The sequence below is a fragment of the Vicugna pacos genome, chromosome 11 (genome assembly GCF_048564905.1).
Source record: "Vicugna pacos chromosome 11, VicPac4, whole genome shotgun sequence".
In the NCBI taxonomy this organism is placed as follows: Eukaryota; Metazoa; Chordata; class Mammalia; order Artiodactyla; family Camelidae; genus Vicugna; species Vicugna pacos.
Window position 1 is genome coordinate 44,596,310 of NC_132997.1, and position 14,160 is coordinate 44,610,469.

General features: G+C 58.0%; 1 protein-coding gene across 9 annotated transcripts in view; it reads right to left on the minus strand.

Moving 5' to 3' along the window:
- Window positions 1-400: 400 nt before the first annotated feature.
- The window catches only part of ZMIZ1 (zinc finger MIZ-type containing 1), a 228,178-nt gene continuing 214,418 nt past the window's right edge, over window positions 401-14,160 (minus strand). For all 9 annotated transcript variants that reach the window (XM_072971228.1, XM_072971227.1, XM_072971229.1 and 6 more), the window contains 8 exons: window positions 13,634-13,739; window positions 12,574-12,734; window positions 11,642-11,709; window positions 11,235-11,303; window positions 10,510-10,754; window positions 9,114-9,280; window positions 5,476-5,733; window positions 401-4,042 (listed from right to left, as the gene is read on the minus strand). In XM_072971228.1, coding sequence (XP_072827329.1) covers window positions 3,935-4,042; window positions 5,476-5,733; window positions 9,114-9,280; window positions 10,510-10,754; window positions 11,235-11,303; window positions 11,642-11,709; window positions 12,574-12,734; window positions 13,634-13,739 — 1,182 coding nt within the window. In that variant the 3' untranslated portion in view covers window positions 401-3,934. The remainder of the gene's footprint in view (window positions 4,043-5,475; window positions 5,734-9,113; window positions 9,281-10,509; window positions 10,755-11,234; window positions 11,304-11,641; window positions 11,710-12,573; window positions 12,735-13,633; window positions 13,740-14,160) is intronic.

A 14,160-nucleotide genomic window follows, 5' to 3' on the forward strand; every position in this document is an offset into this window, starting at 1 on the left:
CCATCACCAGGCCCAGGGCCTGCTGGAGACCGGGGCCCACCAGGAGGTGAGGGCACTGGGCTCTGAACAGTCACCTGACCCAGGTTCCAAGGCCTCTTCCAGGGACACCTGTGGCTGGGGCGCCTCCAACTTAAGACGCAAAGCACCTGACTGCATTTTTTGTTTCCAGGCTGATTGGGCAGGGGTGGTGGTTTAAAAAGCCAAAACAGAAACACCCAAACCACTCCTTAACATTCACAAAATAGCTAATTCGCCAAACCTTCATTTTTGTCCATTTATTTAGAAAAAAATTAACATGGGCAAATGAGATACCTCAGTGTTACAACAGAGTATAGAAATGTCTAGCAATAGTCAAATAATTTGATCTTTAAATACAAAATAACCACATGAACACCTAATATACAGGTTTCATCTGAATACATATTTATTAGATAAATATTAGAGGTTGTCACATTATCTAACTACATACAGCTTTGCAAGACTAGAAATCACAATTAGTTTTCTGACCAGTTCAAAGTATGAAATGATTGCATTGTACAGAGATGTACACAGACAATGACGGTTGCTGTGGGAAGTTACTTCGGGCTGCACTGTGGGTGTGTTCATGTGTGTACGTGGGAATCACCTGCGATCATGATATCAAAAATTATACAAAGTATGAATTTGGTTACAATTTTCTTCTGAAATCCCCGTTTCTTTTCATTATTTCCATAGCACCCTAAAAATACACAGGTGGCAGGACTAGTACACTGAAGCTAAATAGTACATGTAGGTAAAATAAAAACAAAATGGAACAAAAGTTCCTTTCCACACAGAGTCAGAGTATATTACAGGAGACAGATGCGGAGAGAGACCTCACATACGCTAACAGACAGGATCTAGTTTTTCCACATTAAGATGGAGTTCCAAGCCTTTTTGTTTTGTTTTGTTTTGTTCCGTAAAATAAAAACAATACACATTCCGAGGGAAATGAATGCATCTGTTAACATGTCTCTATTTCCCATTTACATATGTACACACGTCCCTTGAGTCGCTGCCGCCGACGTCGCCCTGTCTGGGTAGGTCAGGCCGAGGGAGCAGACGTGTCGCGCTCTGGGGGCTCAGGGCTTCCGTTAGGGAGAAAATATTAGAAGTTTCTTAAAAAATAAAAATGGCTACAAGGAACATGATACACGGGTAAAGCTTCAAACCAAGAAGATGGGGGGATTGCTTGTACCTGGGCCTTCCCGCCTGCCAGCCGGCGCCCCATCCATCCTGTTGGGTCGGGGCAGAAACATGCCTGTGGCCTGGGTGGGTGCTTGTCATGGAGAAGTGACTTGCTGAGGCATTGTTTTTGCTGAGGTTACTTATGGCTCCGAGTAGTCATCCGAAAGGATCAGGGAAGCATCTCCCCAGAGTTCAGAAACGCCCCTGCTTGGGGAGGCTGTCGTCACCTGAAAGTGTCACCAGCTGGGGTCTGCTCCAGCCCCGGATGCTTTGATGCCTCCCGCTCCCCTTGGCCTGGCTCCAAAACCGCTCTGGAAGAGCGCGGGCTTCAGGCACCACGGTTCTGGAAAGCTCTTTGCTGAACTTGCTGGTGGAGGCTCGCTTGGGAGGGGACCCAGGAAACCTGCCTCGGGTGCCAAGCCCACGGTTTCCTCAGAGGTGGTTGAGGGAGGTGCCTGGAGCCTGGGCTGGGGGGAGCGCGTCGACCCTCTGCACTAGAAAGCTGTGGGTAGGTCGGTGAGCAGAGTGGGGACAGCCCAGTAAGAACCAGAACGGACCCCAGGCCTTTCTGAGAAGAAGTGGCATGGCAGGAGGCGGGAACTTCCAAGGAAGGCATCTGTAAGTCTGTCTGGGGCGGTACATTCCCAGATGGCCTGACACGGAACGTGGCCACCTGCTGGGGCAAAGACAGCCACATGCTACCACCAGCCAACTGGGGATGGCTCTAAACAGTGGGTGACCTGGTCTAACTCACGGTACAGCCACCCATGCTCTTGTCCCTTCATCTGTACAAATGGCCCTGGTTGCTTTTTTGTTTTTGTTTGTTGTTTTTTTTTTTAAAAAAAGGGACTCGGTCTTTGTCGTTGAGTCAAGGTATTTTAAAAACACCAGCAAAGGCTATAACCAGGTCATGAAAATGTTGAATATTATCAAAGACAATACTAAAATATTCACAAAGGTATTTACAAAAGCAATTCTTAAAATAATTGATTTGCATACGGAACACCACGCTGTTTGAAAAACCTCGACAAGGGGGACAAAGGAAAAGGGGCGGGGATGGGACGATGGCAGCCTTCCTGCAGAAAACCTTGTGCCAGGCCGTCTGGTAGAGTGACTGGAACTCAACAGCTGAGGCCATCGTTCCGGTCAAATCCAGAGGAGTGCTGGGGATCCCCGCCCCCAACAGAAAGGGAGACGGAGACCGACAACAGACAGTGGATGGGGGAGCAGGCGAGGGCCCTGGGCAGCAGCAGGGAGGGGCGTGACAAATTTACCGAGGGGACCCAAGCAACCTGATGGCCCGGCAGCATCACAGGCCACATGGCTCTGGGGAGCACAGAGGCGCATGGAGCAAAACACGCACCAAAAGCTACCCGGGAGACTCTGACAACGAGCAGCAAGCCGGATGGAGTGAAGCAGAGGCTGCTTCTGCTGGAGCAGGAGTGTGGGCTAAGCTTTTGAGGGCAGAGGGACACAGAGGGAAGGAGAGGCTGGCAGCCAAGTGCGGCATCTGAGACAGCCACAGAAACACCACGCAATGCTCGAGGGTACATCCTGGCACAGGCGGCAACGGACTGGGCTGGAGTCGGGGAGGGGCAGCCTCGAGCAGAGGGGCAGACCAGACAAGACGGAGGGGCCAGAGAGATAGCAATGCTTGGGTTCCTGCGGCTGAGCCCGCGTACGCCCTGCCTTTCCACCACCACCTTGCCGTCTGGGTGGACGAAGGGGAACCAGGACAGAGGGAAGTGGGTGTCCCACGTAACAGTCCTGGAGAGGTGGGGAGGGGGAGCAGGAGGAAGGAAACAGAACACATGGAGAGAAATGGTTTGCTTGCTGTCCAAGTCCAATGTTCCTTTTCTCCAGATGACTTTGTAGCTTTAAGTTGCTGTCGTTTAAAAACAGGGAGTGGCTTGGAGCAAAGTTATAAGTTGCTGTTTCTATTGGACTCCAACTCTGCCTGGTGGCACATACCCCACCCCCGCCCCCAACTAAGGGTACAGTAATTTCAGCTCAGTTCCTTCTCTCTCTGCCCCCTCAAGGCTGGGCCCTAGCCTGAGTTCAAAGGTTGTGGAGCCATCCTGGCTCTGAGGAGGCCCTGACCCCCTTTCCCACCGGTCCCCAAGCAGGATTGGCTCACCCTTTCCCAAACACAGAATCTTGTCCTTTTTCTCTGCTTTCTGAGAATGTTTTACAGGGTATCCTGGCTTAGAGGACAGGGGTCCAAGTGACAGCCTTGGCCCCTGAGAGTTCTCTTTCCCAGAGGTTTGTGCTTTTCTGTGGTGGGGGGTGGTGGTGATGGTGGGCAGGCCGTTCTCACTTCCGCCAACCGCCGCTGTTCCTCCAAGGCTCGGAGCCGCCAGGGTCTGGGGGGCCCTCCCTCAGGTTCACAGTCACTTGGAGGTGGCTCTGGGCCAGGAAGCAGGGATGCCAGGTTACAGTCTAGAAACTGGAAGACCCTGGGGGGGCGCCGGAGGGTCATCTGGAAGCCACTGTCAGCATGTGCCCCCTCCCTGGCTGGCTCCCCGTCTGGAGGGTCATCTTCGGGGCCTGCTCTGGGCGTGGGCTCCAAACCCACGCCGCGTCCGCAGCGCACCCTCCCGCCCCCTGCGCTCTGAGAAGGCCGCGGCGGGGTGGTCCGAGGGCAGGGGCTCCCGGCGGGAAAGGGTGTGTGGGGCAGACGGGGGAGGGGGCCGTGTGGGGAGGGGCGGCCCTGACGGAGGGGTGGGCTTCAGTTGTTCTCAAAGAGAGACAGGAGGTCATCGTTACTATTGCTCGGCAGGTCAGGGGGGTCCAGGTACGAGAGGAGCTCGTCAGGGTTTGTGAGTTCTGGAAGGAGCTGGAAAAGAAGCACAGAAGCCCAGATGAGGTGTCGGCCGAGGGCCGGGCCGGCCCAGGGCGAGGCAGGCGGGGCACCCCAGGCCTGTCCATTCGCCCCCTACCTGTCTCCTGGGACCCTGGCCCAGACAGGGGAAACTACCAGCGCTGGCGGCCCCCAGATGCACCTGGGCCGCCGCGCTTACTTCGAGCCTGGGAGAGAGGGCCCCTCGGCCCATCAGCTCCGTGGAAAGGCCCCAGGAGGCTTCCTCTTGAATAGAGCGTTCCTTAGACCCCGCCACGGGGAGCTGCGGGTCACTCAGCTTCCCAGCAGAAATCATGCAGCTTTGCACATCAGGCTGGGCGGTCCCTGCGGCTCCCCCCACCCCGCACCTCTCCCGAGAGCTCCCCGCTCTTGGCTGGCTGGCCAGTAGCACTGCTGCTCCCTGTGCCCCTGGGCAGAGGCTAGACTAGCCCTCCACCGTGAGGTCCCTGAAGCTTTGGTCTCTTGCCCTGGTCTGGTCTGGGGAAGAGAGCTGGGTAAGAATCTAAGACGGCCAGAAAGCCGAGTGAACCCGATTCACCACAGAGACTCTGACACTGCTGGGGCCAAGGGTGACAGTGGGGCTGGGATGTGAAGGGCAGGAGTGACTGAGGAGAGGGCTGCCTCCTCTCTGGGAATCCAGGGCCTTGGGGTGAGTGACAGGAGGGGCAGATGTGTGTTCTTCCCTGGCAGCCCTGGCCAGCTGCCCAGCACCCATCAGTCAGTGTCCCCCGCCCCCACCTTCAAGACCATTCAGTTCTCAAGGGGTGTGACCCCTGAATCTCAGCTGCCCACTTCCGCCTCGGTCAACCCCTCCAGCGCGACTCGAGGCCGATCCTACTGTCCCCCACACAGGGGCCTCTTAGAGTGAGCGATGGAGCGAGCAGAAGCACAGGGCATGACAACACACAGACTAGAAACTGGAGACAGACATACACCAGCAAGACAGACAGAGGGACCCTGTCCCTCCAGGCCCTCCCTTGCCTTGGGCCAGAGTGTGTGGCAGACGCGGAGATGGCAAGCCGATGTGGGGGGAGGGGGAGGGGAGGTGGGAGGAAGAGTGGGGACCCTCCTGTGCTGCCTCCAAAACCTGCCCAGAGGGATGCCATGGAGACCTAGAGGGAGGCGGGGCAGGGCTGGGCTGCAGGACTGTGGCCGAGGGGACGGGGGCGGAGCCAGCAGGGTCAGGGAGGGGATGCTGGGACCCTCGGTGAGGCTTGCCCACTGTGGGGCTCCCTGGTTCTGGAGTCAGGGCAGGCAGGTTGGCGGGGCCCACCCTCCACACCCCCACCCCCTCACGGCTATACCTCCTCCACCCTGGGCCTCGGGCCCTTAACACCCACCCCTGCTCTCGGGCAGGTCCCAGCGCCAGGCCTAGCCCCAGGCCAAGGCATGTGGTGACCCCAACTTACATCCAGCGAAGGCTCCGGCATGTCGGACGCTCCCTGCGCTCCGGCCTGACCCTCTAAGGCTGAGGAGGGGTTAAAGGTCAGGTCGCTGTGTGGATGGTTGCTGGGAGCGGCCTGTGGCGGTTGCCGGGGAGGCTGGGAAGGAGGAGGAGGAGCCCCACTGTGATGTAATGGAGGCCCTGACTGGCTGCTGGGGTGTGGGACGTGCAAACCTTGTTGTATGGAGGGATGGGGCTGGTCAGAACTGCCAGCGTGTGGCATCTGTGGAGGAGGAGAGAGCAGGAAAAAGAAAGGTGAGGTGACGAGGTACAGCGACGAGATGCCTGGAGAAATGAAAACCAAACAAAACCAGGAAAATAACAAACCCCCAAAACAAAGCCACCCCTTTACACAGCTGAATGCCTTTTTTTTTTGGGTGCAGAGAAACAAACAAAAAAAGTCCTCCCCACTAAACCGTCAGTCAAGGGGGCTCAGAGGCCGCGTGGGGCCGGGAGGGAGGCGGCCAGGGGCTCTGAGACAAGCACAGACATGAGAGCGGGGTCCAGGCCCCTGGGAGCCCCTCTGCCTCCCTCGCCCGGACACCAGCACAATGAACAACAGTGAGGGCAGGATGGAGAAGCGAAATGGGCATGTTTCCAGGGAGCAGGGAGGCGGGCGGGAGTGCTGCTGGCGGCGTGGGGCGGCGGAGAGCAGACACGGACGACAGCATGGGGCAGGCGTGCAGCTCAGGGAGGTGGGTCTCTGCCCCGACGTGGGCCCTGGGCTGGGGGAGACACCGGGCACGCAGGCTCCAGTGGTAGCTGGGGCCTCACTGCAAGCTCTGCCTGCTGCCCCTGGGTAAGACGAAATGAGCCCAAGTCAGAGGGGCAGAGCCAGGGCTTCTGAGTCCTGCCAGACCCTTCCTGCTGGCCACCCACCTAGGCAGTGCCAGGCCACACCACAGCGTGGTAAGGATTGGCAGGCACCTGGACACACCGCCCTGGGCACAAGGCCACCAACGGAGTGCCTCGATGCTGGGGCAGGCGTGCTTCTCTCACAGATAAACTCCCGGGTGGGCAGGCAGGGGACACAGGGTGGGAGACACTTCAACTCCCCCTGCCAATCTGTGTGCTGCCTCAGCAGCCTTCGGCATTCAGATCTCAGACTGGAAGGCCGAGTCCAAGCCCTCATCCCACTCCCAGCATCCCTGACGGACCCCCAGCCCCACTGCACTTGGCAGGTGAAGGGAGCTCACTGACTGGTCAGGCCGCTCCCTCAGACCCAGCAGCCTGGTGACCACATATCTCCTTAGTCTTCCAGTATCCTCCTCCCTGCCCCGTCTTCTGGGCCACACAGAAACACTGACACTTCCTTTCTTTGTGGGTTTGGAAACAGCAGCCACGCCATCCCTTCAGACCCTAGTTCCTCTTCCTGATTCTCCTGAGCCGCTCCCCAGGCCGTGCTGTGGGCTGGCCTCTGCCCATGGTCCAGGTGGCCCCATGCAACACAACGCCCCTCTAGCCCGGGCCCTGAGAATAGCGGATGACTGCACCACCGTGGGGTTGGTGACCCTGTGGGACCACATGTGGGATGCATATGAAGTAAGAGGGATCAGGAGAGGCTGGAGGGACAGCCACCACAGCTGTCAGTATGAGGCCAGCCTGAGGCTCTCACCCATGCCTGTGATGCTCTATAGCATCCATTCTGGGAAGTAGTGGGGCAGGGAGGGCCACCACACTCTTGGAGCAACCCAGCCCTGGACTGACAGTCCCCAGATTTGCTGACACAACTGCCCTCCCTTTTGGCCCTGACGTCTTGCTGGAATGTCTCAGAACCTGGAGGGGCAGGTGCTCTCTGGGACCTGCTGATGTACCTGTCACCCTCCCACCTGGCATGGAAGAGTCCTTGAGTGACCAGGGCCTGGCTGGAGCCCTCTTGCCCATCCGTGCACACATGGAAACCCTTCCTAGTCTCATGCTCAGCTGGGTCAGGCTGCTGGGGTCCAGCAGATGTGGGAATGTTTATCTGGGACTGTACCCACCACCTCCTCCCCCTTACGCAGCTGTACTCTGGATCCAGATACCATAGAGTGAAATCCTAGAAATGGAGAAGGACACTGCATATCTAGGGAGCATCCTGGGGGGCTGTGCAGTCAGCTCACAGGCTTAAGTCTCTCTGCAAAGGCCCCAGGTGGCAGGGCTAACAAGGCAGGAGAAAGTCTGTCGGACACAGGGAGCATACAGCACTCCCGCCACCGTCTTGCAGTGCTGGGAACTGTGAGGACTCGGGAGGCGCCGTGGGAACGTGTAGAGGAGTGTGATCTGGGTGACTCCCGGGCGTGGGATGCTGACGTCCTAGGGAGCAAGGCTGGGGAAGGAGGCCAGGAGAGGCCCCCAAAAGTTGGAAGCCCCATGGGGCAGAAAGTAACTTCCAAAAATATGGCCAAAGGCCTGTAAAAGCAGCTATTTCCAATTTGGCATTCTGGGGTCCCTCAGGAAAGCTGCCGCAGTGCCCTTCAACTACAGTCCTTCTGGTCAACAGTCACTCTGGCTGAGAACAGGTAGCTCTGGTATGTAGGACAGTCCCCGGCCCAGGGGCGGAGCCAACTCCACATCAGGTGTGGGGAACGCATGCCCCTTCTTTCCAGGGCGTGTGGTGGAGGATGGGGGGGCTTGGAGAGGTGCCTTTGGGCAGAGGCCCCCTAACCCCGCTGCCAGGCACTGGCAAGACCCTGGAGCCTTCTTTCTGGCTGCTGTGGCCCAGGACCCACTGCCAAGCCCTCAGGGATTGCCTTCCTGCTAGGATAAGAGACCAGGGACAGAAAGAATGACTGAGGCCTCAGATTTTAGCCCTTGGGCCTTGGTTTCCCCAAAGCCCCAACTGTTATCCATCCATCTAGGCACTGCCAGAACTTTTGCTCCATTAGCACAAGGCCTGTGTCTGCTTACACATGGCACAAGGCACGGCTGGGAGTGCTCCCTAGATGAGGACTCAGGAGGTAGCCAGGGCTCCCATCATGGCCGTGGGGGCCAAGGAAGAGAAGACCTCTGGACAGCACAGGACACCTTACCTGAAGGTGCTTTCTCAGCAACACAGGGTGTGTTAACATGTGAAATAGGATGAAAAAGTGAATACTGTCTAGGTAAGTAGACTTCCCAACGTTTCTTTCTGTAGGAAGAGGTGATACCTGGAAGACTCAGACCCCTGGGGAGTAAGTGCCTGGGTTTGGGACAAAATTCTAGATGGATGGATGGAGCTAAAGTCAGTGTAAGAGTGTGTATAAGGCGGGGAGAGAGGGCATGGTGTGTGTGCATGTGTGTGGCGGTGGGGACATGTGTGGGCTGTATGGGGGTGTGTGGGCCTGTGTGTGTGGGGTGTGCACATGTGTGTATGTACGCAGTGTGTGTGCAGGTAAGAGCCTAAAGCTTCCCCCATCTCCTGAGAATCCGATGTCCGAGGTGAATGAAACAGCCGAGTCCAAGGACGCTGATAGGCCGTGACCCAGAATCAGTCAAGTCGCCCACTCCTGGAGACTCAATTCTCAGTCCTCCCCTTTGCTTGGGAGGGAATGAGGCAAACATCGGAGAGGTCCAGGGGGAGCCCTCTGTCCCTGTCAGCCCCGTACAGAGGCTGGAGGGCGTTGGCGAGGGAGAGGTACTCACAGTTTCCTGCATGGGGTGACTGAGGGGCTTCTCGAGGGCAGCCATGTTGTTGGGCATGTCTGGGGGGTGGGAGAGCTGGGGGGGCCCGTGCATGAAGTCGTTCATGGACGTCCCGCCAGGGTTCCCATGGGGGAAGTCAAAGTTGCCGTGGCCCTGGTAGTTGTTGCCTGGAACAAGATAGGGGAAAAGGGGTGTCACCCAGAGGGAAGATGGCCACCCCCAGGGGACACAATGTATAAATTAAGAACCAAATCCCTCCTCCCAAGAGGCTGGAGTCGGCTCCTGGAGCCTCAGGCTTCCGGGCTGTGCAGTGGGGCAGTGATGCAGCCTTCTCCCGTGGGCCCTGGCACCCCAGGGTGAGGGCTGTTCTCCAGCTACGGGCAGGGCAGAAGGGGAGAAGGGTGGGCCAGAAGCCTGTGGGCAGCGGGGACATAGAATGAGGCCCAAGTCTGAGCTTTCCACAGGATCTGCTGAGCTAGCCCCCCAGACCTGCCCCCCACAGCCCCTGACGGCAGCACTTTGTCACTGGGATGACCCAGACCCAGGAAAAGGGTCAGGATCTGCCAAGTCCATGAAGAAAGCTGTTTCAGACTCAAGATGGCACCATTAGAAGCCAACTCCCCAGCTGCTGCTCCCTCCACCACGTGGCCATGGCAAGAACTCAGAGGGTCAGCGTGCTGGAGAGCCGGGGCCCTCAGCATCCTGCGGGACTCTGGCTAGGTGGGCTAACCTCTCCGGGCCTCTCATCGTCCAGGAGCCCCTAAGGGCAGGAATCCTGTGGGTGGCTGCCGTCCCCTGTGTTTGAGGTGGGGTGGACATTTTCCAGGAACCGAGGGCAGTGTGGTACAGTTTGGTCTGGGCAGCACGGAGAGTGAGAAGGCAGTGATGGTGACCTTGGTGGCCAAAAGCTGGAGCTCCAGGCCCCTAGACTCTGTTTCTGGAAGGGTAGGAGAGTGGCAGGGACAGTATACAGATATCAGAGAGAAACACGGGAAGGCCAAGAACTCCAGGGGGAGCAGTGTTAGCGCCCCCAGCAAAGCAGACTCTAACGGCCTCTGGCTTGGCACCTGTCAGACCAGGGGTTCCAGGATTCAGAATAGGAGGCTGGACAGGGTGCATGGGAGAGGCAGGAGGCTGGCTCATGGAGCAGCTCCTCACTCATGCCCTCCCGGCTGGGTGCCAACCCACAGGGCTGGATGGAACCAGGTGGCTGGGTGGAAAGGGGAAGACGGCATTGCATGGGCTGCCACGCCCCCAAGTCCAGTGATGTAAGATTTTTTAGGGGTGTGTTATCTCTGCACCTTCACATCATACCCTCCCTGCACCTGCTACCATCCGAGAAATTCTGTGTCCCCCAATGGGACTCCTTCCTCCCTCCTTGTCCCATATCACCCACCTTGGCTGCTGTAGTCATTGGAGTTGGTGCTCCCCGGCGGAGGTGGGAGTGGATAGGGGGATGGGCCAGGGCCCAGGGCCGCGATCATCTCCATGACATTGGGCATGATCATCTGGCTGGGACTCATGGTCTTGAATCGCTTGGAGGGGATGCCATCAGGGTCATCCTTAATGTGTAGGTCTGACTTGATGGGCACCGGCCGCCAGCTGCATGTGGGGTCGATGGTGACCTCTTCAAACTCGGAGCTGCAGGGGAGCAAGGGGACAGAGCTGAGGCTCTGTGGTGCCGGCCTTTGGACACAAAGCCTCCAGCTTGGGCAGACACTGAGGTGTCCTGGTCCAGGCTCCCTCTGCCCTACTTCCCACCACCACACTCTGCATATGACAGAGGTGTGGGCGTGTTTTAGATCTTTTGAGAGATGGGGAGACTGAGGCTATAGGAAAAGCAAGTGGTTGGGCATGAGGCAGCTGGCCCCAAGGCCTCCACCCAAGCCGCTGCTGTTGCAAACACTGTCAGCTTCCTGCTCTGGCTGAGCTTGGTCCTTTCCGGAAAGTTCAGGTACAGAAGTCCTCAAATTTGCAGAGAGCTGAGGGATGTGGGTGTGGTCTGCCAGCCCGGTGGAGGATGGGGTATCAGGGACATCCAGCCACTCATCTTGTGCCATCCAAGCCAGTATTCCTGCCCCGCCCCCTCCTGCCCACCCTAACACGGGGAGGCCCACTTACTGTTGGATGGCATTCAGGATGCCCCACATGTACTGATCCACTTCCAGGCCCTCGAGCAGAGCGGTTTTACTGGAAAAAGAGAGAGGAAGGCTTGGCCTTTGCTCCTCGATCCTAGGGGGTGGGGGCACAGCCCACTCCTCCCCACTGTGTCCAGGAGACCCTGCCCCTGCTGCTGGTTCCGACTGGGGGCATCAATAGGAGAGGACCGCCTTGTTGTATCTCGATATAAAGGGACTGTGCACAGCCCCCGTGATCCAAGCCCCTCTGCTGTGTTTGGGTTCTCTTCTCTGCTTTTAGGGCAGATGGAAGTGGTGGGATCCCAAAGAACAGGGCCCGAGGGAGGCCAGCCGAGCTCCTCCCCTTGTCGGCCAGGAGAGGAAGCTCCCGTTGAGGTGGGCATCACTCACTTGCACACAGGACACCTCCAGGTCCCTCTCTCGCAATTCAGCTGCAGGTATGACTCCAAGTCAAAGCACTGCAGAGGCCGGGAGACAGACAGACAGACAGATGAGACCAGGGCTTTCATAAATGACCTAGATCCAAGTACCACTGCCTCTGAGACCCTCATTAAGACCTCCCACCAGGGAGCAAGACAGGTGATGGAGAAATTCAGGGCTGGGGGTTGAGTGGGGTGATGACTGTGCCAATCTTCTGCTGTGCACACAGCATACCAGCCATGTGGAGTCCCAGTAGGTCTGTGCCCAGCCCTCCTCATATCACCCCCACGCCTCAGACGACCCACAGCCTCCGAGAAGCCTTCTTGGTTCCCCTGCAGCTGCTCCTTACCGATCCTGCCCTGTGACAGCCCAAGTGTGGAGGACACGTACTATCTAGCTCATCAATTATGTGAGAGGGCGGGGCTGAGGGTGTGGCTGGCCTGGCCCTGTAGTAGCCCGGACTCAGTGAATCCTGCCCACCTGGGCTGCCCGGATTTGCACAATGCTCTGCTGCAGCCAACCAGACTGTGACAGTCATTCATCCCACAGCCACTTCCTGAACACCTGCTCAGGGCAAGGCCTCGGGACACAGCAATGAACCAGGCAGAGGTAGCCCTGCTTTCAGGTCCCCCATCAGCCATGGTGGCTGTGTGTGCAGCATTTCCAGCTGGCATCTGGCATCCACCAGGGCAGGGACTGTCTGAATCCAGTCCTGTAGCCCCCTGGGAACCTAGCTCTGAGCACATATGGAAGATGCTCAAAGGATACGCGATGGTGGAAGTGAGTGAATTCAGTGCTGATGGCCAAGGCATCCTTTGGGGGTCAGAGACAGGCTCCGCTGCCCCCCAGCCTACCCCTTGCCATGCCAGTCAGACTTCAGGCGGCTCCCTGGGACCACTCACCTGGACGTGCTTGCAATCATGGCCTCGAGCAGGCAGCTGGATGCGCCGGAATGTGATGGGGCACTTCAGAGACACTTTGATGGCTGTCTGCTCCACGCCATCCTCCCCATTGAGGGTTGTGTTGCCCGATGAGGCAGCCACGCTGCTGAAATTCCGCTTGACTGTGGGGCAGAGGCACTGGTGGATGAGGAGGGCAGGACCGTCCTGCACACCCCTCACTGCCTCATGTGGTCAAAACATACCCTGGTTCTCTATGCCCCCCAACACTGGGGGGTGGTCTCATGAATAGGTATGTAGCACACCCCAGCCAGGGTGAAGCAGAGCGTGGCCCTGGGCCACCCAGAACTGGAATGATAACCCCGCGTGTACATGTGTGAAGTTCATGTGCCCCTGGAGGTGGCCACGTCAGCCCCCGTCTCTGCAGCACAAGCCCTGCCTTCACTGGGAAGGCAGGACTTTCTGCAAAACCTGCAGAAACCTAGTCTGTCACTTTACTGATTTTCTGGGTCAGTGGAGAGGCCCCCCTCAGGCACTTCTGCACTTAATTCTCCAAGTGTGGAAACTGGAATGGACAACCACCTGGCGGCATTCTGGGGCTTGGGACGTAACGTGAAGCACAACTGAAGGGGGAGCAGTGGTGCCCCTCCCTGCGTGGTGTGCCCCCACCAAGCATCTGCACCGGGGACTCTGGGCCAAGTCCCTCCCTCTAGGGTTAGGCCTGGGCTGTTAAGGTGGGCGGGCCAGTGTGGAATCCACCCTTGTGCTTCGCTCCTGATGAAGATCCCCTTCTGCAGTTCCTCCCATCCTTCCTGGTGATCACCTCTTCCAAGAAGCCTGCCTAGCTTACCTACACTATGGCGTTTTGTTTTAATCTTCCTCACATCCTATGCTCATAGAACCATGATCATCTGATCATCCCCACAGCCCCAGAGGAGGAGCAGTGGAGGGAGAGGAGGAGGGGCTAGTGCCAGGGAACACTCAGGGCCCAGTGGTGTCATGCCAGGGGATGATGGGCCTGGTGGGACTGGGGTCTGGTTCTGGTCCCCACGCCCCCACTCACTTTTCGTGATACAGTGCTCTGCGGGCAGGAGTCGCTTCTTGAGGAGGCCTTGCAGCACAGAGCGCACGGAGGGCCGGTGGACCAGCTGCAGCACGAAGAGGTGGGACTGCCGAGAAAGAGTAGAGGCTCGGTCCTTGCCCCGTGGCCCTCATGGCCTGCCCACCTGGGCCTCTGCAGGCCTAGGCTGCCCCCCTGCCCCAGGGGCCAAGTGCAGGAAAGGGCCCCATGTCCATGGTGATGCTCCTCTAGGAGAGGGTCCCTTGGGACCTGGGAGAGAGCCCTCAAGGCCCAGGATGTGTCCTAGGACCTGTGAGCTGGGGGACCCAGACTGGGGTCACTACCTGGGGATAGCTGCCACTGGTCTAGGCCAACAAGGCTTACTCTGACACTGAAACAAACCCAGGATGAGGTTATGGGACACATGACATTAGAACTGGAGCCACCTCACTTCCTACCCTTGCCCACCGCTGTTCCCCATCATGCCTCCTTTGCCCATCCTGCCACAGGATGTCATCCTGTTTTCACTC